This window comes from Scatophagus argus, chromosome 11 (assembly GCF_020382885.2).
Source record: "Scatophagus argus isolate fScaArg1 chromosome 11, fScaArg1.pri, whole genome shotgun sequence".
Lineage (NCBI taxonomy): Eukaryota > Metazoa > Chordata > Actinopteri > Scatophagidae > Scatophagus > Scatophagus argus.
Window position 1 is genome coordinate 20,425,902 of NC_058503.1, and position 26,920 is coordinate 20,452,821.

At 41.5% G+C, this 26,920-nt stretch overlaps 2 protein-coding genes across 4 annotated transcripts in view; one reads left to right on the forward strand and one right to left on the reverse strand.

The window, feature by feature from the left end:
- col5a2a (collagen, type V, alpha 2a) overlaps positions 1 to 3,879 on the reverse strand; it is a 38,159-nt gene extending 34,280 nt beyond the window's left edge. For both annotated transcript variants that reach the window (XM_046405006.1, XM_046405005.1), the window contains exon 1: positions 3,608 to 3,879. In XM_046405006.1, coding sequence (XP_046260962.1) covers positions 3,608 to 3,698 — 91 coding nt within the window. In that variant the 5' untranslated portion in view covers positions 3,699 to 3,879. The remainder of the gene's footprint in view (positions 1 to 3,607) is intronic.
- Positions 3,880 to 23,001: 19,122 nt separating this feature from the next.
- Positions 23,002 to 26,920, forward strand: part of slc4a3 (solute carrier family 4 member 3) — a 45,586-nt gene continuing 41,667 nt past the window's right edge. The window contains exons 1-2 of one of the 2 annotated variants that reach the window (XM_046403891.1): positions 23,002 to 23,091; positions 24,610 to 24,800. The gene's annotated coding sequence lies outside the window, so the exon portion shown is untranslated. The remainder of the gene's footprint in view (positions 23,092 to 24,609; positions 24,801 to 26,920) is intronic. The other variant, XM_046403892.1, reaches the window with a different exon arrangement.

The window sequence follows — 26,920 nt, forward strand, 5'->3', positions numbered from 1 at the left end:
AATGAAATTATAGCACTTGGGGAAACCCAACCAGTTCTCCGTTTACGTTTTGTCCTGTCATCCCAGGATCACAGGGCAGATTGGAGCGTAAGTGCCAATCAGGGACCGGGAGACCAGTCGCAGGGGGAGCCCTAATTGCATGGCCTTTGAACAGATAGTTACTTTAACTTGAACCTGCAGAGGTGTTCAGTGTAAAGGTTCAGGAGAAATGACGTCCCCCTGACACTGTTTAGGCAAATAATGAGCCAGGAAGTCCCACACTTACCCATGACCAAGTCAACCTAAAGGAACAGGCACATTATGGTTTATATCAGCTGTTGAATATCCCACCCTTCCAACTATCTCTGAGTCTAAAACTTGAGAAAAAAAAGAAGAAATTCCAAATGCTGCCAAAGCAACTCTTTTGACATCTGGAAGCCATCCCCCACCCCAAGCCTCCATTTGCTGACTGCAATAATTTGGTTTATAAGTAGTTCTCATGGAGAAGCTCTCCCAGACAGAAGCTGCATTAAAAATCTATCATCTCCATCGTCTGTGGCACTAAGACATCCCAGGTTCACTGCCAGGCACGACACACCAGGCCCCTGATAAAACTTTGTCTTTCATGAAAAAGTGTAACTCAAGACAATGTACATTGTGGAGAGCCCGACCCCCTTAACTGTGGAAGAAAAGAGGCGTGTAATCAAGTCATAGCTCAAAAATGCAGCATGTGTTTCTAATCAAAGCCTTCTGTGGACCTGGTTGGATTCACATGTTTGGACGTTTCAGCTTTGGTAGAAAACAGCCCATTTGTTGCAATGTCAGTGATGTGGCAACAGCAACTGGAACCAATTTGGAAGACAGAGTGACCTCATGTTGGTTTGTTGATTTGGAATAGCAGATTTTTTTTTTTGCTTCTACTAAAGTGTCTCTCTCTCAAACGTTTTGAGTTGACTTGCGTTTTGGCTGTGCTGAACCTCGAAAACCTGGTGGTGATGAGAGAAATGTAATTCTGCTGGCAAATTAAACCCACTGGTTTCACAGAGTCTGAGTGTTGAGTGTCTTTGATGTAAGGCGCTAAGTGGCATCTTTGAAGATGTTTTACGGCTATGTCAGCATCTGGGAGGAGTGATGTTCAAACCCAACACACACACACACACACACAGAGGCATGGGTGTATGTCAGGCCAAAGCTGTGGGCACAGACTCATGTTTTTTTGTTTTTGGAGTCAGTGATGTATTGGTGTTTTTTTGTTTCCTTTTCCATGTTCACATCCATAAACCTGACTCCAAATATTATTTGAACACTTCTGCCTCTTCCAGTACAGGTTGTAGGATTTGTATGAGGGATGGGCTATATTTTTATCCTGCTAATCTATGTTGGCGTCGCCATTTCCAATTGTGAGCTTAAAGTCTTCTCCTTGATCTCATTTGCCAACTTATCTTCTTTTGCAAGTAAACCTTCCACACATGTGCAGCCATATGACTTTCATCTAGTGCAGTAGAGCTGTTCTAAAATGTTCAACATTTGCTTTAAATTTTCAGTCTTCAGTCTTCAAAGAGCCATTTTGTAAATTCAACCAAATTCTGGCTCCTTAGAAATCTTTCCATTAACCTCAGTGTCCTAAACAAGAGAGCTGACTTCTTTTTTTATTTTTCAGAAAGGACAAATCACGTTTATAATTTGCTGAGAAAAAGAGTCTGCTTGCAATTATGAAGTTTCATCAACATTCAACCGCACGCAATTTGAAGTTGCAATTTTCCATATAAAAGTCCCAATTAAATTGAACAACACTTGTAACTGTAGCCGTGGTCATGCAATATCCAATGCTGCTAAATGCTGATTTTGAAAAGAATTGGTGCCATTAAGATTGTTGTTTAGCATATTTTCAATCCAATCATACTTCAGGTGGAATGTAAAATGCAAATGTGCAAATTAAAAAACATTCCATACAATATGATCTGCCCTTTGTTTTCAAAAACCCTGCACACACACACACACACACATATATGTATATTCAGCTGTATTTTGTTTATAAAGCATATATACAAGTACATTGGCTCAAAATGCTGGTGAACCACATTTTCCCTGCAGAAACCATAAACTTTCCACTGTTTTTAACTGGTCGACATGCAAGCGCCTCACCCACCACTATTCCATGGAAAGCAGCAGGGAAGAGACAGTTTGTCAACAAGGATGAAGAAGCTGATTAAAACAGAGACTGTAAGAGCTTCTGAACCACTTAAGACAAACATACACAAAATGTTTTCCCTGGAACAGCAGGGAGCTCTGGAGTTTTTTCAGCCAGATAAAGCGTCCTGTTAAATCCTGGCCACTGTCCACATAGTTCTGTAAAAATGAATTCAACTGTCGAGCTGTTATTACAGCTAAATTAGTTTTTTTTTGTGTGCGTCGACATATGTCACATGTTTTTTGCTGCATTCGCCACAGGGTGGCGCTCTATTTGGTGCCACAGTGTCACACTGATCTGCCCTATGTGAAACTGAACTGAAAAAGTAAAGCCAACTCATTTTAGTTAATGATACAATGAAAGAAATTCTTAAATTATCCAGCAGGAGTGAGAGCTTTACAAAAATAAACAGGACTGCCTGCACTGCTGAACTCCACACTCAGTCAGGGGTCCATCAAATGAACTTTCCAGTGCTCAGTGTGGCCCATGACATCATGTGCAGAAACAACAACACGGTCCCTGTGACGACACGGGAAATCAAACTCTCCAGCTGAAAAGTTCAAGTAAAACAAGAGCACTCAGGTGTTCCAGCTCGTGGTGTTGCCAGCTGAAGACATCAACAGCCCCAAAGTTCACCAAGTGACTCAAACAATCCGACAGCATCTCCTCCTGCCTCCTCACATCTGCTCTGAATTTACATGCAGTCTGTGTTCCCTCAGAGGTGCATGAGCTCTGGTGCTGAAATTCTTTTTGCAGATGTACAATGTAGTCCAAAGGGGAAGAGAGAATGGCTGTGGTAACACTTAATGAATGTTCCAAAGTGGTGGAGCTGTGCAGGAGCAATGCAAAACCACAAAGGTGCTCATTTCCCTCATCTGCACATTTTCAGTGCCTGAGGGTGACATCACATACAATCACTGACAGATGTCCACAGGACTGTTTCCTGACATGCAGGGCTAGTTTGCCCATTGCAGATAATCCTCGCTGTAGTTACTCTGATCTCTTTTAAACCTTTCCAAAGCTAGACGAGGTCTCTAATAACCACTTCAGGTTTGTCTCAGTCATCCCCTAACTCCCCTAACTAACTCACATGTTCCATGCACGTTTCCCACTGCTATCGAACAGAAAGCAGGCTTTCTTAACAAGGAAACAGAGCAAATGAAGTTGTCATGTCCAAGGAGGATTCACTGTGGCATGACAAAATCCAAAACAGGACACAAGAAATTAGGAATATCTGACAAATCTGCCTTCAAATCTGCTTTTATCAAGAGCTCACTTAAAGGAGATTCTGATGCAAAGAGGGAATTTGTACCACTAAACCCAACTGCTAGTTACAAGCACAAACAAAAAAGTCCAAACAAATGTCCATCAGCTGCTTCCCACATCATACCCATCAGCAATCAGTTGTTAAAATAAACAACAGAGGGGTTCACTTACCACTGGTCCCGTCTTGACATGTAACAATCAAAACCTGGGCTACGGAGACTACGAGAAAAAGGAAAGTCCTTAAATGCACAAAGCTCATCATGTCTATAAGAAAGACATGAGCCTTCCTTGTGCACAAAGCAAAGGGGAAAAAAAGGATGAAAATGAAGAAAAAAATGCTCAGGTTATCACTGCACCACCATGAAGTCAAGAGTACCCCTCCTTGTAAGCAGCAAGCAGACCCAGCCCAGACTGCGTGAGTGCTTTTTTGTGTAGTTACAGCTTTAAATGAGAAGAATGCTGGCGAGCCTAATTTTCCTCCCCCTTTTGTCAGCCCTCTCCCATAACCATCCTCTCACAGGCTGTGGGAGAACTACACCCATGTTCACAACTTCTCATACTTTCCAGTGATTCTCTCTGTCTGTCGAGCTGTCTCACAGTGTGATCCTCTCAGACGGTCTTAACAGTAAAAGATGCCAGGGAACAGATAAGGAAAAATGACTTTGCTTGTTTGAAGGTGTCGCTGATTTCTGTCTCTCTTCAGAAGTGGTTGCTAAGCAAGATCATAAAACTGCTGTTTTATTGCTGTCTCTGGGGCACCAAACAAGACACACAGTAAGCTGAGAATCCCTTTTTACTGAGCAATTAAAAGTAAGAATAGACTTTACAATTCTATTGTTTTCTGAATAAACACTGTAGTCGAGACATTGCAGCTCACAATATTACTTCTCGCTAAGTAATTCTAATCATTTGTCCCAATATTAGTTATGACATCGGTGGCACCTCTTTAGTTGCACTGTCCCAAATCAAAGGTGTACAAAGTGGAATAAAAAGCAAACGGTGCATGACAGTCACTGTGGGTGGTCATGGTTGTAGGTGGTCATGATAGGGAATCCAGGGTGTAAATTTAGAGAGAAATCTGAGGTCAGGACCTCTTGACTTATGGCGAGAACACAGAATCCACCTACAGTGCAAATACCAGTTTCACATCTGATAGGACAGCAATTTTCAAAATTGATCAGAGATCAGTGAGAATATTAAGTTCTTCCTCTGGACTTAATTCAGCAAAATCTAATATATTACTGTTATCGTTGACACAGAACATGTGCTCCTATAAATCCATCATGATGCAAGATTTACAATAACAGACAAATAAAGTTGATGGATTAAAGTCCTAATTTGACATTGTCTCTATCAAATCAGACTACTGGGAAGGCTGAGCCTTTCCTTCTCCCCTCCCCAAAGGACATGAAGGAATCTGCTGTAGTTTAGTTTTCCAAGTCACTGAAATGACTCTTTAAAAAGCCTTTGATTCATGTTCGGTAAAGTTACAGCTGGTGTGACTCAATTGTACCATCAGTTAACGCTTACCGAATTTAGAACAACATCTAACATCTCGAGAGAGACCATAAAACAAATACATCTTACTGCTAGTGATTACAGTTCAACAAACTCCCACACACGTGTTTAAATATATAACCTTCAATACACCTTTGGATCTATTTGAACAATGAAGTTTTATTTCGATTTAAACTCATTAAAATGATCCAGGCTTTGCCACACACAACTAACCCTGAAGTGTGTGACAGGAAACAGCTGTGTGCCATGTTCACAAGGTGCTAAAAGCATCAGGTGATTGGCTTTCCATCAGACAGGGTGTAAGTGTGTGTGTTTGTCTCTCCGCGTGTGTGTGTGTGTGTGTGTACAGAGGGGTGGGACGTGGGGGTGGGTTCAAGAGACTGGAGCAGAGCTAAAGAGAAAGACAGCTGGTTTCTTGTTGGCCCCGCCCACAATCCAGGTCAGCCTCTTCAGAGCCCCCCTGCAACAGGACTCGCAAGAAGCATCAGTTCCACATCAGTTCTACACTCTGCCGTGTTTATCTTATTGGTCAAAGAGACAATATGTAATATTTCATATTTCACCTGAATTAATGACCTTAAGGTGACCCTCATAGTTTGACTCTGAACATAGTATGATATGTACTGTAGTACATATTACATCTCCCACATCTCTGCTACATTAGCAGAGATGTGGTCTTCTCAGCTAAAAAAGGTCTATTGTCTGTTACAGTCAGCTGCATTCTGGTCACGTCCTCACTTGTTTGACCGTTGCATAACCAAAGAACATGATATTAGGGCTTGGGTTGAGAAAGACCTCTTGAAAATGTGTGTATCAACCAGAAAGATTTGTTCTCTTTGTGCCTCCATGGTTAAATAAATGAATGAGCGATTTTAAATGTTTTCAGAGGCTACTGCAGTCGCTTTGTCGCTATGCATGATTTCAGGAATTCTGTTAAGTATTAATGGCATCGTTACTGCAGATAGATACTTTATTGATCTGGAGGGAAATTCAAGGTACATTAAGAGGTTAAATTAAATCAATGACATGTTGTTCACAATACAGAGGTTTTACAGTATACCTTTACTTCTTGGGTGATCTGATAGGCAGCAATCAATCAATCTACAACTTCTGGTTTCATTTTACATAAAGGTACAATTAAAACATTATGCTGTCATCACGAAGAGTAATTTTAAAAAAGGGATGAGAATTAGATTTCAGGGGGTTTGGTGATAATAATCCAGCTCTGCTTCCTGCTTTATTACAAAAATCACAATCACAAAAATGTTGTTAGCTTCTTTAACTGGACTGTGAAATAAAACTCTCTTTTGTTGAGACTGAATGAAATGGTACAGGTCAGATATGTGTGAGCATCAAGTCAAGGTTATCCATAAATGATGGAAACAAAGATGGAGACTGAGGTACATTGGTACTGTGCTTCTGCAGAGCACGGTCAGAAAGAAGTACCGACTTACTGTTTTACCTCAGCAAATGAAAGAGCATAACCTACAGCTGCACTGACGTCAGAGCGCCATTTTCTACTACTAATTTTGTTCTTTTGTACAATTTTGAATCAACACATGCTTAATATCTTTCCTTTCTAAGCTTAATCGCACACATCATGAACATACTTTATATGGCAGTGAAACACACAAACGGACCAGGCAACCAACACACAGAAACATGAAATTCCTTTTGCATGTAATGCAGCTTCATGCCATCTAGTTGCTTTCATACACGTGTGATGAATAAATTCAGTTGCTTGTACTGATATTTTGTATTAAGCGTCTGCAGGGTTGAGTTCACGTCTGCAAGCTCAACTCTGAGGGTGTGTAGAGTTTCAAAAGGCAGAGTTTGTTTGTGATCACTTTATCTTGATAAGGCTGCTGTAGAAGGAAGTAGTTAAGAAAAACTCTGCTATGGTACAACTGGCATCATCCTGTGTGTCACTCCTCCATCTAAAATGTCTCTGTAGTTCACACAGGCGACTGCAGCAGCTGCTCTGATGTTGGATACATTTTCATCACCCTTAAAAAATAGGAGGTTTATCATTTTATTATCATTTATCTTGTTTGGTCTTACTGATGCATGTTTTGTTCAGCAAAAACGCCCCCAGTCAGCAGCTGAACATTCTGCGCTCCTTTCTCAGGCATCCTCGGTTCACATGGATCTGATGGTATTGACAGACACCACGGCGCCTCTTTGATGCGATACCAAATAACCTTAGATTTGGACTGAAACAGAAAATGGAAATAATTAGCAGTGCTTAAGTCTCCAAGGCTACGCCTGCCAAAATACTGAAATAAACAGAACCTGCAGGCAGAGCTCAGGCACCATCAGCAAGCTCACCATTCCTCAGCCGAAGTGGCCACCCATAACCATAAACTAACACTGTTTCCACTGTTTTTCAAAGATTACACGTATTTTAATCTGGAAGGAAGAATTCCTTTTACTCCTCTTACTTTCTCGCAAACTAAACTACTGCATTGGCCAGGAAGAATGTAGGAGCAGATGAAATGCACATGGAGCCTGTGGAAAAAATGCATATCTCCATATATTACATTAGACTGTACTGTATGATGCTGTCAGCCATCAAAGATAAAAGAAACCTCTGGATGAGCGACATTTTTGAAGATATTTGACACAGCTGTATCTTCAAGTATCACTTTTCAGACCATAATAAAACATGTTTCAGGGAATCAAAGAGTATCAATAAGAATTAGAGGACATAAAACATTTATGTCATTTTAGAACATTTTTTTAAGTCAGCTTTTAATGGGGGTTTGAAAGTAAGCACTGCGTGCTGAGACAGTAAAAAGACAATATTTGATGGCTCTGGAAGGCTCCTGGTCATTTCCACTGCCAGAGACGTTTTATGTCATTGCACATTACAAATTCTATGTGAGTCTGAGCTGCAATGAAAAACTGCAACACCCCTTCTTTGCATGTCCTCCCCCGTCTCTGCCTCTTCTCATTTCCTGTCATCTCTCTACTGTTGTTTCTGTCTAATAAAGCCATCAAATTCCCAAATAATTGTTATACAAAAAATAGTAAAATGCTTTCTTATGGCTTCAGGCAGACTGTTCCAAGGTTTGGACGCTCTGATTACCCTTTGAATGTTTGGGATGTTCAAGGGAAAACTTATTGGCAGACCTGAGGGTAAATTCCAGAGTGTACTGTAGGTTGGAGCCAAGCCATTAACCACTATATATGTGATCAGTAAAATCTCACAGAATGAATCTGAGTTCAGTTTGTATGCAGCTTTTGTGAAGAGCCCGGCTGCTGTGCTGTAAGCCAGTTGAACACAGGAGCTTTTACCAGCTAATGCCAGGGTAAACAAAGCTGGTGTCGTGAATTTGTAAAAGATAAAATGATTTTGTTGTGGATATATTATTGAGGATGTGTGTTTGTATTTTGACTTTGAGTTTTGCCTTGTTAAACTTGATCCAGATGAAGCCTGTCTTTGATAAAATCACACAAAACCTGCCCCTTTGTTGCACTGAAAGTGAAACTCCTGAAAGAGCTGACTGCATCGGCAGGAAGTCTTGACAGAATTCTCCCAGACAATGTAAGCGGTGAGCGAACTTCCTACAGCGGAAAAATCTCCCCTGTGCTATCTCCTTCTTGTACTTCGATGGTCCTCCCTCCCTCCCAGAAGTGAGCATCAGCCTCCAGCTGCCAAGGCTGTGATGACTTTCCCTTCTATCCCAACATGCAGCTTCGCTCATGCAGCTTGGCTCATCTGCTAAAGTCATCTTCCCCCCCCCCAAAACCCAGAAGACATTTGAAGCCAATAAAATAGAGACAACAGGAGACAACTTGAAACAAGAAAAACTGATTTCCTTAACAGAAAGAACAAAGTACAAAATGTCCAACACCAACAAGAACTCACTATATTAAGCCAATTTTTTTTAAACTATACATGTTGTATATCTGTCATGTGGTCAGACACACGACAGCCGTGTGTCTGTCACTGAAACGTATATAATATCTCGTAATATCAATCAGCCAGATTAGGACAGATTTGTCCTCCTGATTCATGATCCTTATCCTCTGTTTTCATGGTGGATTAATGAACCACTAGTGCTCAATAAATATTATATTACCAAAGCTGCATTGCTGCTTTCATTTCCAAACAATGTTTGCAGTGTGTCGTTTAGTATCAATCCTTTGAGTGTCACACGTCACTGTTCGAAAACTGAACATCACTTTGTTATGGACACTGAAGATGAAACTGTCTCATCCAATCAGCTTCTTTGATCACGTAACTCAAAACTCATCTGGACATCTGGGGCCTGTTGGTTTTAGCATAAAGCACATTTCCTTCAAGCATGTGTGAGGAAACCCTTGTAACCTACACCAGGGGCCCTGCTCAGTGCCCACATATGAACGCCGCATGCTGCAGCGACTTCCCCTGCCCCAAAGAGAAATGAATTGCTTCCTCGGTCTTCCTGCTGAACTCTTGACACGAGGGCACAGTATCCTGAAGAAAACAGGCCAAAAGGATGTTTGGCAATGAGTGAATCACCACAATTACTGTTTCAACTTCACTGTCACTTAATACAATGTGGATATAAATTATGTTCACAATAAAGAGGGGGTGATTTATTTCAAATTAGCTTATCCCAGCTTCATAGAAAGTGGCACATTAACACATCTTTTTCAGCCCCTTGAGGGAAGTGGAATAATCACATCATTACGACTACATGGTGAACGTGCTAGGACAAACACTTGTATTTTCACACATCCTGCCGGCACAAAAAAACGTGACTCCATTTCAGATTATTCACTCTTCCTTTAGCTCTGGTCTCCACCAAATCCTGAGAAACATATAGCAGCTACCTGCTCCACTTTGTCCACCAGCTAGTCACCAACTTTGCATGTCCATTGCTTACAACAAAGCAGTGACGGAATATCAGTTGACTTGAGCGTGTGTCCTGTGTTCCTGGTCACTATTTCAATATTCACTCTTATTTTAACTTTAGTTTTGGTGGTATCTCCCAACTCCTAATAAATGACTTTAGCTTGCTAGGTGCTCCTAAGTTAAGCAGCTAGTGGCTCACTTTGGTGACCATTTGTTGGTACAGTGGATTTATCAGTGCTTTTCACACTGGAATAAGTTGTCTGCTGTAGCTGGAAACTTTCATTTTTGAAAATGAAAAGAGTGAGTAATGAATGGATAATAAAGTCTGGCAGCACTGCAAATGAGAAGAGGATCAAACAATAATTCCTTGTGCTTATGCTACAAGACGTGATATCGTCCATATTATGCATCACACAACGGACTCTTGATCCACTGATAATCCAAACATTTTCATTAGCGCAGCTTTAAAGGTACCCTGTTTATTCTTTGGCCACTAGTAGTGCTATGGAGCAGTTTTAACATCAGTGGGTCCCTGTTTTGCTTGCCTTGTGCATATGGGTGATGTGATACACTTTACTGCCAACAGTGCTGGACTTCTCCACTGATCTACAGGTAGCAGTAACGTGCCAAGAAGTGCAGCAATCAATCAGCAAAGAGTAAACTGCTGGGAAGTAAACATGGATATAAACAATGCAAGTTTCAAAAGGCTAGAAAAAAGCTTTGTAAATGATTGAGCAGGAAGGAAATACAAAGTGAGTTTGTGAGTATCGCTGGACAATAAACATAACTTTGTGTGTTGATATGACAACTCGACTGGTCACGTTTAAGGCGAGTGGACCTCTGAATTTAACCTCTATTTTCATGTCCTCTCTGCCGTTTCCTCTGACAAGAGTGGTACTGATGGATGCTCTCAAATAGATTGTCGAGCAGCGATCAGAACAAGTCCTGACACACTTCTCAAACAGACCAACAAACAGGAATGTCTGGTAACAAATGAGTAAACGAAGCCATAACAGAGCAGTCATCAGTCACAGTCTCAGACAAGCTTCTTTGAGCAAACAGCGAGAAATCTGGAGAAGGGATTTCCTCAGTAATGTGGGAGCACTAAAGTAGGAAGTAAGGAGAGGATCTTCATTTATGCCAAAAAATAAATTCACTTCAGCAGAGAGTAGTTGGAAATAGGAATCCATCCATCCCAGTGTGTGTCAGTATCTGGGTGTATATCACGGCATGTGCTCTGCCTTCTATGAATACTTTTTGATGTTGAAAAATATACATAAATGTGAAAGAAGGTGATTCTGGCAGAATGCCTTTAAACAGAATGATTGTACATACATATATTTTTAGTTTGTTTTAAGTATTACAATCAATCATCTGTACTTACAAATGTAATGAATACTTATTTTGCTAGAGCTAGCCTCAAATAGGATGTCAGTTTGCCTGTAGCACCGAATAGATTCGGCTATTCAGTTTTCAGCTTCTTAAAACTAGCAGGAACAGCCAGAGAACTGGAACAACCAGAGCAAATAAGCAGTATAAAGGTTTTTAGAGAGGCCTAATGCTTAACCACATGTACATTTGGGTTTACATGGTTGTGGGGAAATGATTTGCACCTTGTGGAAAATGTGAGGAGAGCTGAGGCCAGTGAGCATGAGTCATTGGCTAGCTATCTTTGAGGGGGATGGAAGTCCTGCCTTTGAGTGCCGGACTCAGACATTTGTTTACTTTCCAGACAGAAGAGCTGAGAGGCACAAAGAGGGGAAAATGGTGGGCAGACATGTGACTTAACACATTTCAGCATTTGAAGCAACGGTTCTGATTGAATATTCTCACTATTAAAATGGTTACTGAAATGATGTTTGGAGGTTTCCTTTAAGAATTTCTTTTAAATTTGCACACTGTGTGAAAAGAAGCCAACGTCTATTGGCTGTGTGTACGCGATCACTGGCAGGATAGCTTTGCACTGACTCAAGACATTGTTTTCGTATGAAGAGCGTTAGCACACCAAGCCTTGAAGCAACCACGCTGGACTCTCACAAAGCTGAGTTTGCACACTGCACTCTGCATTGAAATTCCTTTCAACTGTTGTGGCTTTAAATCGGAGTACAACAACAGATCTTGATAATTGTCTGCTCTGACTGGCCCCACCTCAACATCTGGGACAGTTAGAGTTTTTAGCACAGCGATTACAACACGCAGGTGTTTCCCAAATAAATAATATTAAATGATACAAATAAATGTAAAATAAAACATTTTTATGAAACAAAAGAAGAAGGATATTGTATTAAAATGACTTCTCATGTATTTTAATTTATAAAAAAGTTATGACATGGGCAGGTCTCAGTGGTCATTCTTCCTTTCTTTTTTGTGGTTTGCCTTGATAGACGTAGTTCCCACGAGATCATGGGGGGTCTGAAAGAGAGAAACAAGATGCAACAGACTGGGGGATTATGATGACCTCTCAGGAGTTCATCCAACTCTTAAGTGAGATGTGATGATTGCTCACAGCCATCAGACAACTTCACATGCATCTCAGCAAATGGCAAATGTGCACTTTTCTGGCCATTCATTAAAACTGTCCAAAGAGTAGTGGGCCTGACTTTTCAGGAGGATTGTGATTTGTGTCTCAGCCCATCAGCATCATCTCTTGGTGTTGCTGCTTATGTGACCCTCCTCAGCTCCACCAAAGCCTTCCCTGTCTTTGTTCCAGTGTGGATTCTTTTTACTGTCGGACTGTAGGTGATGCTTCACTCTCTGAAGATTAGGGTTGGGTATCAGACTCAGTACTTGTAAGGGCACCAACAGATGGAAGACCAACAGACCCAACACTCGAATAGACTCTCATTGACTTCAATTTTCTTTGATCCTTGTGATTTCTACAAAGTTGGATGAGCATTTTCATTATCTCAAAGTAATTCCTTTTGCAAAAATTCCACTTGAGCTTAAGAAATATGAAAAGCTAACTTCGCCTTAACGTTTCCAGCCAAAGTATCATACTGGAAGGCTTTCACATGGAGCAGGACAGAACTTGCATGTTTGTGAGTGCAGCGGAGGCTTTATATAGGCTTAAAGCACTTTGCATGTCCTCGGGCCTGCAGCACGGCTGTCAAACTGATTGGAAACTGGCAGGCAACTTGCTGTATTGTGTGCTCAGGTTTGATGGGGGCTCAGACTTGATTTGAAGAGATGAAGAAATACTTGAGTTCATACTTTTCAGCTTAATCTGACACAGACTGTCCTACAATTATAGCGGCTTTAGCCATGCATGAAGAGTTAATGAAAGTGACGTATTTTGTCATTGGAGGGAACTCACTCCAACGAAATTTGTTCTCTGCATTTAACCCACCCAAGTGACGTGCACACACACACAGCAAACCCGGGGCAGTGGGCGACCGCGTGCAGCGCCCGGGGAGCAGTGAGGGTTAGGTACCTTGCTCAAGGGTACCTCAGCCATGGACACCAGTACGGGGAATCGAACCAGCGATCCACCGGTTACGGGTCCGACACCCTAACCGCTGATCCACGACTGCCACAAACAATGACTGATGTCAATGTACCAGCACCAGAAAAGTCTGTGACCTCATGTCACAACAAAGCACTTCTTCAAATCACGGTAACGGCACTCATATTATCCTAAGATAGTTACTTTGGTATTTAAGCAGTGTTCATCGCATGATTTCATGTGTCCTCAAGCCTCTAAAATAAGCTAATCAGCACGAGTATCCAGTGAATTTTAACCCTTTAACTGCAAGCCAGTTTGTTGTCTCTTTTCCATAGATCTGATACTCTGCATCTTTGTTCTCCATATTCCTGCTCACTTTTGTGCTTTGATAGTTTTAACCTTTTCCGAGACCACGCTGGTAATTCACTTTGGTGCCATATGTAAGACTCTTGAATCCTGGAGATAAGCCCCCTTTGGTGACTCTTGCATCTGACAGAATATAGCCAGAAAAGTTTATAATCAGGTAATAAAAAGAAGAAAAGACAAACTTAATCCACCCACACACTGTATGAGACCAACCGACTCAAATTAAACAGGAGGACCCACCCTCTAAACCGCCAGAATTGGTTTTACATGACAATACATTCCATTTCATCTCAGCAATATGAGCCTTTTGAACATTTTACTTCCATTTTAAACAGTCCTTTATGCAGAGCTCTGGTCCAATTAGTTTAGAGTATTTGGTGTAATAGCAGAAGTAGGTTTCATCCAAGCCCCTGTGACCACAAGCTGCGGGGTAATTCTGCACACGGAGGCAGAAAATGTCCAGGCCTCGTGGAGCTCGGTAATAAAGCCTTCTCTTCTTACAATGCACTGAGGATGGGGTCAAACCAACTCCATAGTCTCCGGGAATGTGAATATGGGAAATACTCTTGAAGCTTGGGCTCCAACTTTGTAAATGACTACAACCCTTCCTTCATCACTTTATTGGCTGTATGAGCTATGAGATATGTTGCTGTATAGGAGTGTAGGAGAGTCCTTTATTAATCCTGCAGTTTTTATCAAAATATATGCAGCTCTGATAAAAATTAGACAGTCTCCCAATCATGGCAGTGATCTGTGATTTTTTAACTGAAAGAAAGAAAATGAAGTGAAAGGAAAGGAAAGAAACTGGAGCCTTTTTTCTTATAAGAAAGTTATAGTTGGCAGCACAGGGATAATCACTAGGTATAAAACAAATGCATGCACTCTGATGATGTCACACTTTTATTGGGATGTGAGCCTTTTCTTTCCACAGCCGAGGGGGAAAAAAAATTAATGGCCCACATATTCCAGTTGCTTCTACAGATGGGTAAACCACCCCTGTGTGACTGGTGAGTGGGGGTCTCCTTCAGCCCCAAACTGGAATGCAACAGAGTAATTTATCACTCAGAGGTCTATGAGTCAAGAGGAAAGATGTATAATTCCCCTTGGAAAAAAAGAGCCACGGTTTAGGAAGACATATGTGTGAGGCATTTTACAATGAAAACCTCACACAGTCACTTTTGTACACCAAAAATACCATCAGTGCAAGGAGGAAACCTAGCTGACATATTTGCTATCAACAGAAAACAATAAAATGGGAACTTGAAACCTCTGAGTCTCAGCCTGCTAGTAAACCATGGCTGCACAAAACATAGCAAACTGCTCAGCGGAGCAGCAGTACGAAAGGTATCACCTCAGCCTCCCTTGACTCCTACGACAACAGTATCTGTTTGCCAAGAATATTCTTTGTAACATGCCTGCTGCATGCCTGTGCAGACATCCTTTAATGTATGCAGGAGTCTGCTTCTGCTATTGAGCTGAGTGATGGAGAGGGAAGAGCTAACCTCAGGCAGGTAGTGTTACAAATAGCTGGTAGGTGAGTAATGACAGCTCTTCAAAAAGTTATTTATTCAACCATGTCAGGTTGTAGTTGGTGCAGGTAAAGAGCGTTTGCCTGCCCTGTCTCTGTGTTAGGTTTTTTTTCTTACTAATAATTCATGAAGTACTCTTTCTTCGTCTTGTGCTGACCTGCACAGACAGAGAAGCTCAGCAAGTTGTTTTACCTTGTATGCCGATAAATTAAATTAATAGCTAAGTGAAGTGAGGTGGTGTGAGATACTTATCCACAGTCAGTGTGTTGCTCAGAGCAGAAGGCAGTCAACATGCTCCCCGTTTGGAGATGCAGCAGAAGAACCGCGGTGGGAAGCTCGACATGTTTCAGCAACCTAAAAAGGGCTCACCTAAAATAATAACAATAATAATCATCGTCATTTTAAGTGTAAGTTATATTTAGAATGTTTTCTGTTTTACATAACCTTCAGACAGTCATTATATCCAACTAGCACTCTTTAAATCCACCACACTCCATTGACACTAATGTTACCTCAGAGACCAGTTTGTTTCTCTAACTGTTTGTGTATTGTTGTGTTTTCAATGATTAGCTTGGATTCACCAAAGGTACACAATAACACACTGTGTGACTGATTTAACTCTTCATCAGAGTGACGACCTGTGAGAGCAAACTGTTATGTTTGGTTGCGTTAGCATTCAGTGTTGGTGACTTGTTTTGACTGTTATTTCCGTGCTGAAAAGAAAAGAAAGGAAAAGAGTTGCTGTTGTTGCTAAACTTTACCCTGTAAAGCCAGGTGCCAGAAAGCAGTGCAGGAGAAGGATTCAAGGATTCAAGGATTCAAGGAACTTTATTGTCATACCAGCTCACATTCACATGTTTATGGTACGAAATTAGGACTCGACTCAGGTCCCGGGAGCAATAAGTGGACTGTAAAATATAAAAATATAAAATATAAAAATATAAAGTACGAAGGATGATGTTCACTGCAAAGTTCACTTTCCTAAGTTTGTCTGCAGCGGCGACTTTCAGCTCATCATTCGCCAAAAACATGAGCATGTTAGGTGAACGGGAGGTTAGAGACAAAATATCTAATCAGTCTAATCTAATAATCAGATTGCACGCAGAAGACTTTTCTCCTGCAGACTTTAATTTGCACAAATCAGGACAAACTTGTGATTAATATTTGCAGCTTTCTCTGTTCTGGATGCTGTTTATGGCAATAAGTTTGCATGAAACAGAACAGCACAGCTTGAACACTCAGTGTTACTTTGGATTCTGGTTTCAGAAGAAGAAGGAATCACTTGTGTTTTACGAGGCCAACAACTGGTCCATTGGCTATCGCACTGGAAAAATCCTTCTTGCTTCTTCAGATTTGTTTGATACACACACCTCGTCCTTACTTTTGCATGTCCACTGTCGCCATAATGTGCCACTTTTGGGCCTGGCCCTGAAAGTAATACATATTTCCATGCTTTCAAAAAGTACGCTTACAGTTTTTTCCACATTTTTTTTTCTTTTATCCCCTGGACATGTCGTCCGCTTTTAAACACCCTGACGTGTTTTTCTGTGCCTCTCCCTTTACAGTACAGGAGCTGGATTGCGTTATCCTATGACAGTGAATGCAGATCATATTTCAACTTCTGTTTTTTTTAATGTGCTTTGAGTTTGCGCAGTGAAAACCTTTGAAACGATACTGAGAATCCTCATGTGCAGGGACCGAGAGAGAAAAGCGAATAAGGAAGCCCTCTCAAGATGAATGACCTCTGATCTGTTCACCACATTAGACTGGAGGGGCTGAGCTAATGATCCCTGTTTCCTGGAGGTGCAGGATCACAGGACTGGGACTCCCTCAGTCCGCTGAAGGCTGAATCAGTTTACCCCCTATAAAGTAGAGTTTAACTGCTGAGTCACATTCCCTGAAGTGGGTGATAGTACAAAGAAAATGTGGGCAAAAATGTAGCAGTAATACTACACCATGTGCCGCTGGAGTGTTTGAGGTTGGCGTGGGCTGCGTGTGAAGGATGTTGTATAACGTCCATTTTAGGGGCATAGCAGCACTTACTTGGTTTGAATGTAACCCATAAGCAGCTTCATATGTTACATTTATTATTCTTTTCCACAACTAGCACTTCCTAACATTGACATAACAACACGGGTCGTTCTAAGACAGGCTGGTAATTCAACTCCTTGTTTAGCCTTGTTTAGTCAGAGCTGATAGAGGAGGCTGCGCCACACTGTGCACAACATCATTTGGATGTGGGTTAGCTTGACACTGTTTACACGGCTCCTCTCTGGCAGCGGGCCATGTTTTCGTCCATGAAGATGTGTCTGGGGTTTGTGTTTACGCAGGAGTTGGGCCTTTTTACTGCCGTCCCAATAACTGTCAAAATTCAGCAGATGCCTTGATGTATGGCTCACATGTGGGGGGAAAAGTTGCAGTTTAAAAGCAGCATTCAGCGTTTGTCAACAATTTGGGTTCACTCATAAAATACACTGAGGTCAACAAATGTTTCTTGTTAAGCCTGGCATAAGCGACATAAGTGGATACTTTAAGGATACAATGAGTGCTTTAGGGGAGTATATACACTTTGGGTGTAATTCATTTTCTGAAATTTAATAACAACACTGTGTAAAAATGTAATCAAAAATCAGCTGAAATTCATTTATTTTACTCTCTTTTAAGCAGCTTTTATCAAGCTGATATTTGCTCATCTTACTGATAAGTTTGGATTGTTATTTGTTATAAAAGTGAATGATTGACAGCTGAGTGCTGCTTGTGATTGGGTCAGACGGGCCGATTCATTTTTAACAACTATTATTTTTATTTTCACAGTATTTCACATTATAACTTCATAACACATGCTAAAGTCATGTTCCCCTGTCCTGTGTTGAGTGCGTTCAGTAGTGGTGGTGTCAAATGAAGCGTTCAGTTGCACAGGGGACTTCAGCTATTTGTGTTGGTGATCTGGGCCCCTCTTTGCACTAACAAGGCGTATTCCTAAAACAGTTTGTTCTTTCGCTCTGCAGCTCGGCGTGGGAGAATGTTTCTGTTGCAACAGACCAGCCTATATGCTTTGTTTTATGACTTTGGGGCAACCCTCTGCGGGGTCACGTGATCTCCGTCTAGTTTTGCTAATAACGTTGGTACACGACTCAACAAAGCACTCAGTTGTTCTCTTGTTAGACTCATCAATCCCTTTGTGTTTTCGAGGAAGCTGAGGCAACACAGATGTTGTTTGCTAAGTCGTAAGTCTTATTACAGCTCTTTCGCTGTTCTTCACCCCTGCATTGTGTGGCTCGCCACTCTTTAACTTCTCACGGGGAGCTCGTCCTGTTTTGGCTCATCATCACTGAGCTTCTTCTTCGCTTTTTTTCATTGCTTTGGTTTGCTTAATGATATTTATTTTTGCTCACTTAGACCGTTGTTCTTTCGAATTGACGACCTGAAGTCTTCCTTTCTGTCATGATTCTCCAGATCACAATTCATCTTCACTGCTGGACTGTTCCTTTAAGATGTTCAGTTCTGTTGAAGCAGACTCCCAAGGGGTATGCTTTTCATCATCTGCACATTTACAGGCCCGATCCTGCCAACTTCCTTTCAAAATGTCTGCTTTGGCTTCACCACTTTCTCGCACAGGCATGCACTGGCATTACTCTCAACAAACCATCACTCATAACTCATTTAAATGGCAGAGAGTGCTGTGCTCTGATATGCTATGGTTTATTTTTAGTTAATTAAGAATTACACTGAGAATGATTCCAGTCTGAATTTTAACTAACGACCTGAAACATGTTAATGGCATAATTTACAAGAGGACAGCAATATGTTTTAATTAGTGTTAGCAGTAAAACAAACCTCAAACCGAACTCATCAACTCATCATAACAGTAGAGAGCTACCTTAAAACCTCAAAAAAACTCAATATTTTTATACCTTCTGATCTGGCAATATTTAGCTTGCTAACCGTGCTAATGAACAATTTCCCTGCTGATTGAACACATTTGCTTGGTAACACACAGCAGTTCTGGTTTCTCTGCCCAAAACACCAGATGAGATGCAACAACACGCATTTTGGGAGCTGATCCAGAGAGGACTGAAGGAGCGAGCTGTGACTTGCTCGTCAGACAGGAAATCTGTACCCAAAATAAATTAAAAGACTCCATCAAATTCCAATAGAAGCAGGGAAGTATGACAGGGAGCAACTAACTGATTTTATAGGAGATAATGTTTAATTAATGTTTAATGTTTAATTACATTGCTATCTAAAGATCTTTTTTTCACTGACAGACTTGTTTTTTGACGATTCCCCTCTCATGACACATTGACACGCGCAGCACTTTGATTCTGTTGTTTTTATCTGCCAAAGAGTATAATTTTTTCCAGTTTATTCTCAATAAGTACATGTTGCATTTCTCAGAGGGGGAATGTGACTGCATACAGTGGACTGATTATTGAGATTTTTCACTGGAAACCTGCCAAATACATCTGGAAACAAAGCTGATCAGAGCCAAACTGTGGGCCACAAAACCAAAACAACCATCTGAAGATGGCTGCAAAGCTGTGGGGAGTTGACTTCATTATTTACTGCTTTGTCACTTTAGTTAATGAAGTAAATTACTACACATTTTCATCCACAGGTTCTTTGAAATAAACAGCTGGCTGGCACTAATTCTTCAGCATCACTAAACCACTGAAGGAGAAGAAGAAGAAGAAGAAGGCAAAGCAAGATTCATTCATTCATTTTCTATACCACTTATCTGTCAGGGTCGCGAGGAGCTGGAGATTATCCCAGCAGACTACGGGTTCACCCTGGAATGGCCGTCAGTCAATCGCAGCAACCACACACTCTCACACTCACACCTAGGGGAAATGCAGAGTAGCCAACTAACCTGATGTGCATGTTTTTGGTATTGTGGGAGGAAGCCGGAGTACCTGGAGAAAACCCACGCAGGCACAGGGAGAACATGCAAACTCCACATAGAAGGACCCAGACTGGGATTCGAACCTGGAACCCTCTTGCTATGAGGCGACAGTGCTAACCACTGCACCACCGTGCCGCCCCAGCAAAGCAAGACGAGAAAATTAAAGGGGCAAATTTTCAGCATTTCCACTCCACTGAAAATGTCAGAGTACAACATGAGAACTGAGTTGTCACTGAATTGATCAGAAGAAGAAAGGTGCTTGAACAAAGCACCAGCTTCCCACACGTTTTCTGGTTTTGCAGTGATGTTATTTCTCCTGTAATCACTTGACAAACAGCCTTGCTGATGGGCCTCGAGATCGGAGCCTCAGGTACCCGCAGAGGCAAACATCCTGCAAGAGCACCTGAGGAGGTCAGTCTGAGGTCACATTAAGGAACAAGCTCGAGGCAGGTGAGCACATACCCTGTAAGCTCATCAAACCTGCTGTGGGAAGTTTCTCTGTTCCTGCTATACGTGTTCAGATTTTTGCCCAGCTGACTCCTGACCAACAACTGATCTCCGCTTTTGACTCTTTTCCTTCTTTGGCTTTAAATCTTGCCTTTGCTTCTGTGTTTGTGTGTGACAATATTCAGAAGGCTTTCATCTTTTTTGTTGCAGCAGGGCGAGGGTGAAATAATCATCATTAAACTGAAAGGAATTCACAGCAGGAAGTCCGATCACAATAAGTGATCTTTAATGACAGTGGAAAATGTTCCATTTGGATGATCCTCCAGCTGTGACGCGTCTGTCTTAAACATCTTTAAACATTAACGGGGTCTCCTGGGACCATTTTAAAGTCTGCCATATGATCCGTCTTCCTGTTTTGACTGGATATTGTGTGGAAGCCGCCTTCCATTAACTGATCAGAAAAATAATGCAAAAAAAATGTGAGGTTATCATGAAATCTTCCTGTTCCAAAGGAGATCCCTCTGACCCCTTCATTTATTTCTATACCATCATAAGCTTTTAAGCAACTTTTTACTAATTATGCTGAGATACTGTGCATCATACACAAGTGACTTACAATATGTATATTGTCTTTTTGATATTTGAAGCTAGGACTCCCTCTAGTGGAGCAAACCCATACTGCATATTGACACATCTGTCGTTGCGTGCACAGCAAACAGATTGTCTTCCCTCTGGGTTAACTTTAACTTAGTTAACTATGCCTCACAATCTTTAATGAAAAATTGTATCCTTGATGCATTAGGATGGTAAATGTGACAATCAGGAATTGCAGAAAGGAAAAAGACTGATCAGAGATTGAAACATCGCTTTAAACCTGTTGGAGGCTGTTTGTATTTATGTTCCTCTTCTTAAACTTTGCAGTTCATGCTGACACTAAACTGACACATTATTGATGATCTGCCAGGATGTTCTCCATAGTTCTCCAGGGTTCTCTCCGCTGCCAGCTGTATTTGTATAACTTACACAGTTTATTATAACTGAACAGCTGTTGTGGGTTTCCGTTGTATAAGTTTCACAAGCAATGCATCTCCTCTGAGAAATAACAGAGATGAGGTAAGTTTATGCCACCTGATTACAATCAAAATGCATTGGGACTTGAGGATAACGACTGTGGGCAGCTGTGTATGTCAGCTGGCACAATGTGATTGTGTCGGCCATGTCCTGAGAGAGAGAACTCGCAAAATTCAGCCAGACATGACATGAAAGAAAACAAAGTTGAACATGTTTCACTGTAATATGGAATATGACTTGTATTTATACAAGGAGGGAGGAGATCTAAAGATCAGCTTAAGTTTTAGCAAGCAGACATTCAGTGAACCACTATCTATTTCACAGAATATTTACTCCCAATGTATCGTAATTCACACAGTTTGGGGAGAACTTTGATAACCAACCATTGAAGAATTACTCAGGTGTTGTGCTTCATTAAAAGTAGCAGTAAATGTAGTAGACTCTAGTGGTTTTGGCAGCCACCAGAGGAAAGGGTGAGATGAGGGGTGTTCAGTCGGTTGTGACAGGCAACCACACAGCTATAATGGCACTAAATCATGCACACTGGAACTTTAATGGTACAGTTTGTGCTAGCAACAGTCTCAGAGACACGGGAGGCAGGGCACAGTCCGATAAGATACAAGATACAAGATAGTTTTATTTGTCACACACACAATCATACACGGTGCGGCACGGTGGTGCAGTGGTTAGCACTGTCGCCTCATAGCAAGAGGGTTCCAGGTTCGAATCCCGGTCTGGGCCCTTCTATGTGGAGTTTGCATGTTCTCCCTGTGCCTGCGTGGGTTTTCTCCGGGTTCTCCGGCTTCCTCCCACAATACCAAAAACATGCACATTAGGTTAATTGGCTACTCTAAATTGCTCCTAGGTGTGAGTGTGAGAGTGTGTGGTTGTCTGTCTTTGTGTGTTGGCCCTGTGATTGACTGGCGACCAGTCCAGGGTGTACCCCGCCTCTCACCCGTAGTCAGCTGGGATAGGCTCCAGCTCCCCCCGCGACCCTGACAGATAAGCGGTATAGAAAATGGATGGATGGATGGACAATCATACACGGTGCAATGTGCAGTGAAATTCTTTTTGTCCCTGCTACCAAAAAATAGGTAAGTAAAATTAAATATTGTAAAATAGAAACCTTATAAAAATAATAAAATTAAAAATGTGAAAATGTGCAGTATTTACATGTACAGCAGTCTGAGTCTCCATGTGATGGAGAGCCAAAGGGGTCAGATTGTGTGATGTCCCAGTGTCTGGTTCATGTCATGGTTTGAAGTTTCTGTAGTTTCCTGTTTTATTTTGTATTTTGTCTCCCCTTATGTCCTGTTTAGCTTTTCATTTCCTGTCTTTGTCTGTTTTCCCTCCTTTTTTGATTGCTTGCCCCGCCCTGATTGGCTTCACCTGTGCCTATATATACCTGCGCTCTGCTTGTGTGTGTTTTCCGTTTGTCTGTTTGCTGCCTTTCTTGTGGTCTGTGGATTATTCTTGTTTGGACTCTTTTTACCTGGATTCCCGGCTGCCTTTTGTTTGCTTCTGTTCCTTTTTTAAGTAAGTTTATCAATTAAAGTTTCTTTTGATCAGCTTTCTCCCCCACATCAGTGCTGTTGCTCCTCTGTTTTGCAACTCTGTGTGACAGCTCAAGAGAGAGAAATAAAAACAAGTAGGCCTAACTGAGGTTTTCACTGCAATGTTTGATCCTTTCAAAAATGGCCTTGGACCCCCAGCAGCCAACCACTCCTGTCCACCCCAGGTTCACAGAGTAATCCCACACGGAAAGGAAATATATGAACATATATCCAAATACATGCAGAATATGTTGCATGTATGCCATATTTAAGGTCATATATGTGCATGTATGTGGATATATAGCAAATGTGTCATATATGACTTGTATATATCCACATATATGCCACAGTCAGGTGCATATATTTTATACATAATGCCTCTATCACTTTATTTGAAATGATGTAATGTGCATATAACAAACAAAATGTATTTGATTGTTCTTATTGTGATTCAATGCAGATTGATGTTTGCACTATGCATAACATAACAGATTTAAAGGTACAATTACTACTTTTTTGGAGCTTTCAACTACATCTCATACGTGTAACAGGAAGTGGAATAAGATTAAATAATCAAACAACATAATGTCTCTATCTTATTCAGTCCCCTGAAAATGAAGACTTAGTTTTCCAGCTTATCAGGCTGGATGGATAGATGCACATGATGCAACAGCATATATGTACATATAGTTGAAAGACATATATGTAAGGGCCAATTTCAAATATGTGCACATATGTTGGAAAATATATGTGGCATAGATAAAAAAAAAAAAACATGCGTTCATATATTTTCTTTCCATGTGGGATTTCATTAGTCACTCATTTATCTCAGAATGAGTATTGTGGAAGAACAGTATGAATGGAGTCGTTTTCTTTGTTAAAAGGTGGACAGAGATGACTGACATGTTGGTCATGAGAGCACGTCCCAGCTTTTTAAATCCGGGTTTGACACACAAATAGTTAATAATGAAGGTGACCCACAATCCAAACGTTTAAATTGCACGTAAAAAAATGTGACAGCTGGAGAACTTGGGACTTTAGGGGGTCCTGGGGGGTCTGTGGCCTCAAGGCAGTTTCTTTCTTTGCCTGGTTGGTAATCTGGTCTTTCATGTCTGCTGTGGTCTGAATTTGAAGCCTTAGCACCACACAGTGGCAGTCAAGCTTCAATAATAAAGTTATACTACTGTGAGATGAACTAATTTTTCTCTTTAAAATTTAATGTATGCGGTCTGTGCACATGTGTTTAATGTGTTCACACTGGAGGTTCAACCAGCTACTTTTCCTGTTGAATAAACGTGCAGCTCACGCGGCAACCCGTTGTTTCTGTTGTTGCACATGATACTGTCACGTACTCGTGTTTTCTTCCATTACTACTGCTGTTACTGACAAAAGCCAACATACAATAATAATAATAAGGCGAACACTGAAGCCTGCCTTCCTCCTTCAGACAGAACACACACCGTGCCCACAGATTGTTGTTGTTGTTGTTGTTGTCCATCAGTGACTTGAGGCAGGTTGTCCTCAGGAGTCACGTGGTCGTCTGAGCTGCTCTGAGCATCCTTCGCAGATCCAGCAGGCTGCGTGGCGTGTCTTCACTGGGTTGTGGACCAGTCCTGCTGCCGCCGCCGTGTGTAGTCGCAGCATCTCTTGCTTCTAGTTCTTCCACCGCTGGATTGTCCCCCGAAATCACAGGTAAGACGTCGAACACGGCGATTACACACTGAAATGTGAAATGAAGCCTCGGCTTTCAGTGGGCAGTTGCGCACTGGCATCAAAACGATGCCGAGTCGCCGTTTGGGTACTTGCTATGCAACAAAGACGTGCATGTGCCCGAGCAAAGGAACTGCAGCACTGAGGCTTTTGTTCAGATTCACATGTGCAATCCTGTAAATCGCTGCTACAGAGTCCGGCATTGCAGGTGTAGCGTTTCGGTGTCGGGCTGCACCGTGAGGCACAGACGTCTTCATTGTGTGCAGGTGGAGCAGCAGCGCTCCGCAGGCGGTGCCTCACTCATTCTACTATGTTGAGTGTTTGGTGTGCTTCGCCTGTACGACAGGAAGAGCATTTAAAACACAAAAAATACATTCACGACCTGCATATGTCATCTGTGATCCGCGTGAAACAGTCTGAGATTCAAGCTCGAGCAGAAGCTGGAGGTGGATAAGGTCACATAGTAATGACTCAGCAACAATCGTCTGCGGAGGAGCGTGAGCTGATGGGGCTTCACGGGGTTTACCTAAAACTGAAGGGATGAAGCATCTTGCTGCTGAGTTCATTTGGAAACCAGATGGCTGAGGTAACCTGACGCTTCTCGGTTTCAGTGTTGTACAAATAAGGAATTTCAGAATTGAGAGCAAGTATTGATTGATGCTGCCCAGCACTTGGGTCTGAAGAAGAGGAGGCAGAGTGGAATCTCAGAGGCTGTGAACTAACAGCGTGTCCTCCGGCTGGGTTACCATTCCAACACAATGAAGGGTAAAATGAAATGCTGAGGCTATAGCACCTTTGAAGAGATTTGAGCCCATGTTTGTTTCACATTTTACATACATACCGCTCTCACAAAATGTTCCATTCAGGCCAAGTCAGGTCTGCACTACATGTGAGCTTTTGTGCTTTCACTCTTGATTTGGGAAACTCCCAGGAAAATAGAAATGGAAGACACTTGAGAGGGGGGGGGGGGTCCCTCTGCGAGGGCAAGTAATAGATGTAGTGTGTACAGGAAAGACCAACTGAAGCAGCACAACATACAAATTATGCTAACAGTATTTCTGGTACATGCAGATTTTGATGTGTACTGTTGTATAGATACTTTTTATATTGCTTTGTATATATATTTTATATATGCCACTTTTTATTTAGCTATTTTTAACATTCTGTTTAGCTTGTTGTGTGTATTGCTGCTGCTGCACTGCAATTTCCCAGCCTGGGATCAATAAAGTATATCTATCTGTCTGTCTATTATAAAATGCGGATCCTTGTGGATAATGAGGAATTTCAGGTGTCACAAAGTGGACCCTGAGCAATAGCCAGTGAAGCATCCAGAGGTGCCTTTTTTTAAATTTTGTTTTTTTTTGGGGTTTTTTTTTTTTTTTTGTTTGTTTTTTTTTAGAGGATCTTGTGTTAGCTGTATCTTCCCATATGCAAAAGTGAGAACGTTTACTCGGTCTGTCTATAAGTCCTGCGCTCACAGCACCTCAGAGGCTAAATGACTGACCCAGAGTGATTAAAGATGTCAGCCTCATAACACACAATGCATAGTACATTAAAAACAGATTTTCTCACACCTCTGGCTGTCTCTCATCAAACAGTAATTTTTAATTGTTCAAATTTTGAGTTTATGTTTATGTTACAGCATTCAAATTTGTCATTTAAAGCAAGAAGACGAGTTTACAGCCATGAGATGCTGGTCGTCTGTGTACTTTGGCTGTGAGGCCTGGCAAAATCGGATAGATACTTTATTGATCCTGAGGGAAGTTCAGTATCCAATGGCAACAGTGAAAAGGCAATAAAGTATTTAAAGTATCAAGTACTGAAATATAGAATATGGAGAGAATTAAAAGCAATACTAGAATAAAAATCCAAAGGGGTGCAAAACCAATACTGAGTGAAATCATAGCGTTTAAGTGCCTTTGTAGAACTTTGTGCTGCTCTGCTTCTGAGTTTGCTGACCACATATAGATGGAGTCTGGAGTGTGTGTGTGTGTGTGTGTGTGATGACTCTGCTGGTGCCCAACATTCAGACTTTCTGGCCAGCAGGAGAACAGAATACTTTGACTGCATTGTGTTTGTAAAGGATCCTGTAGAAATTATGT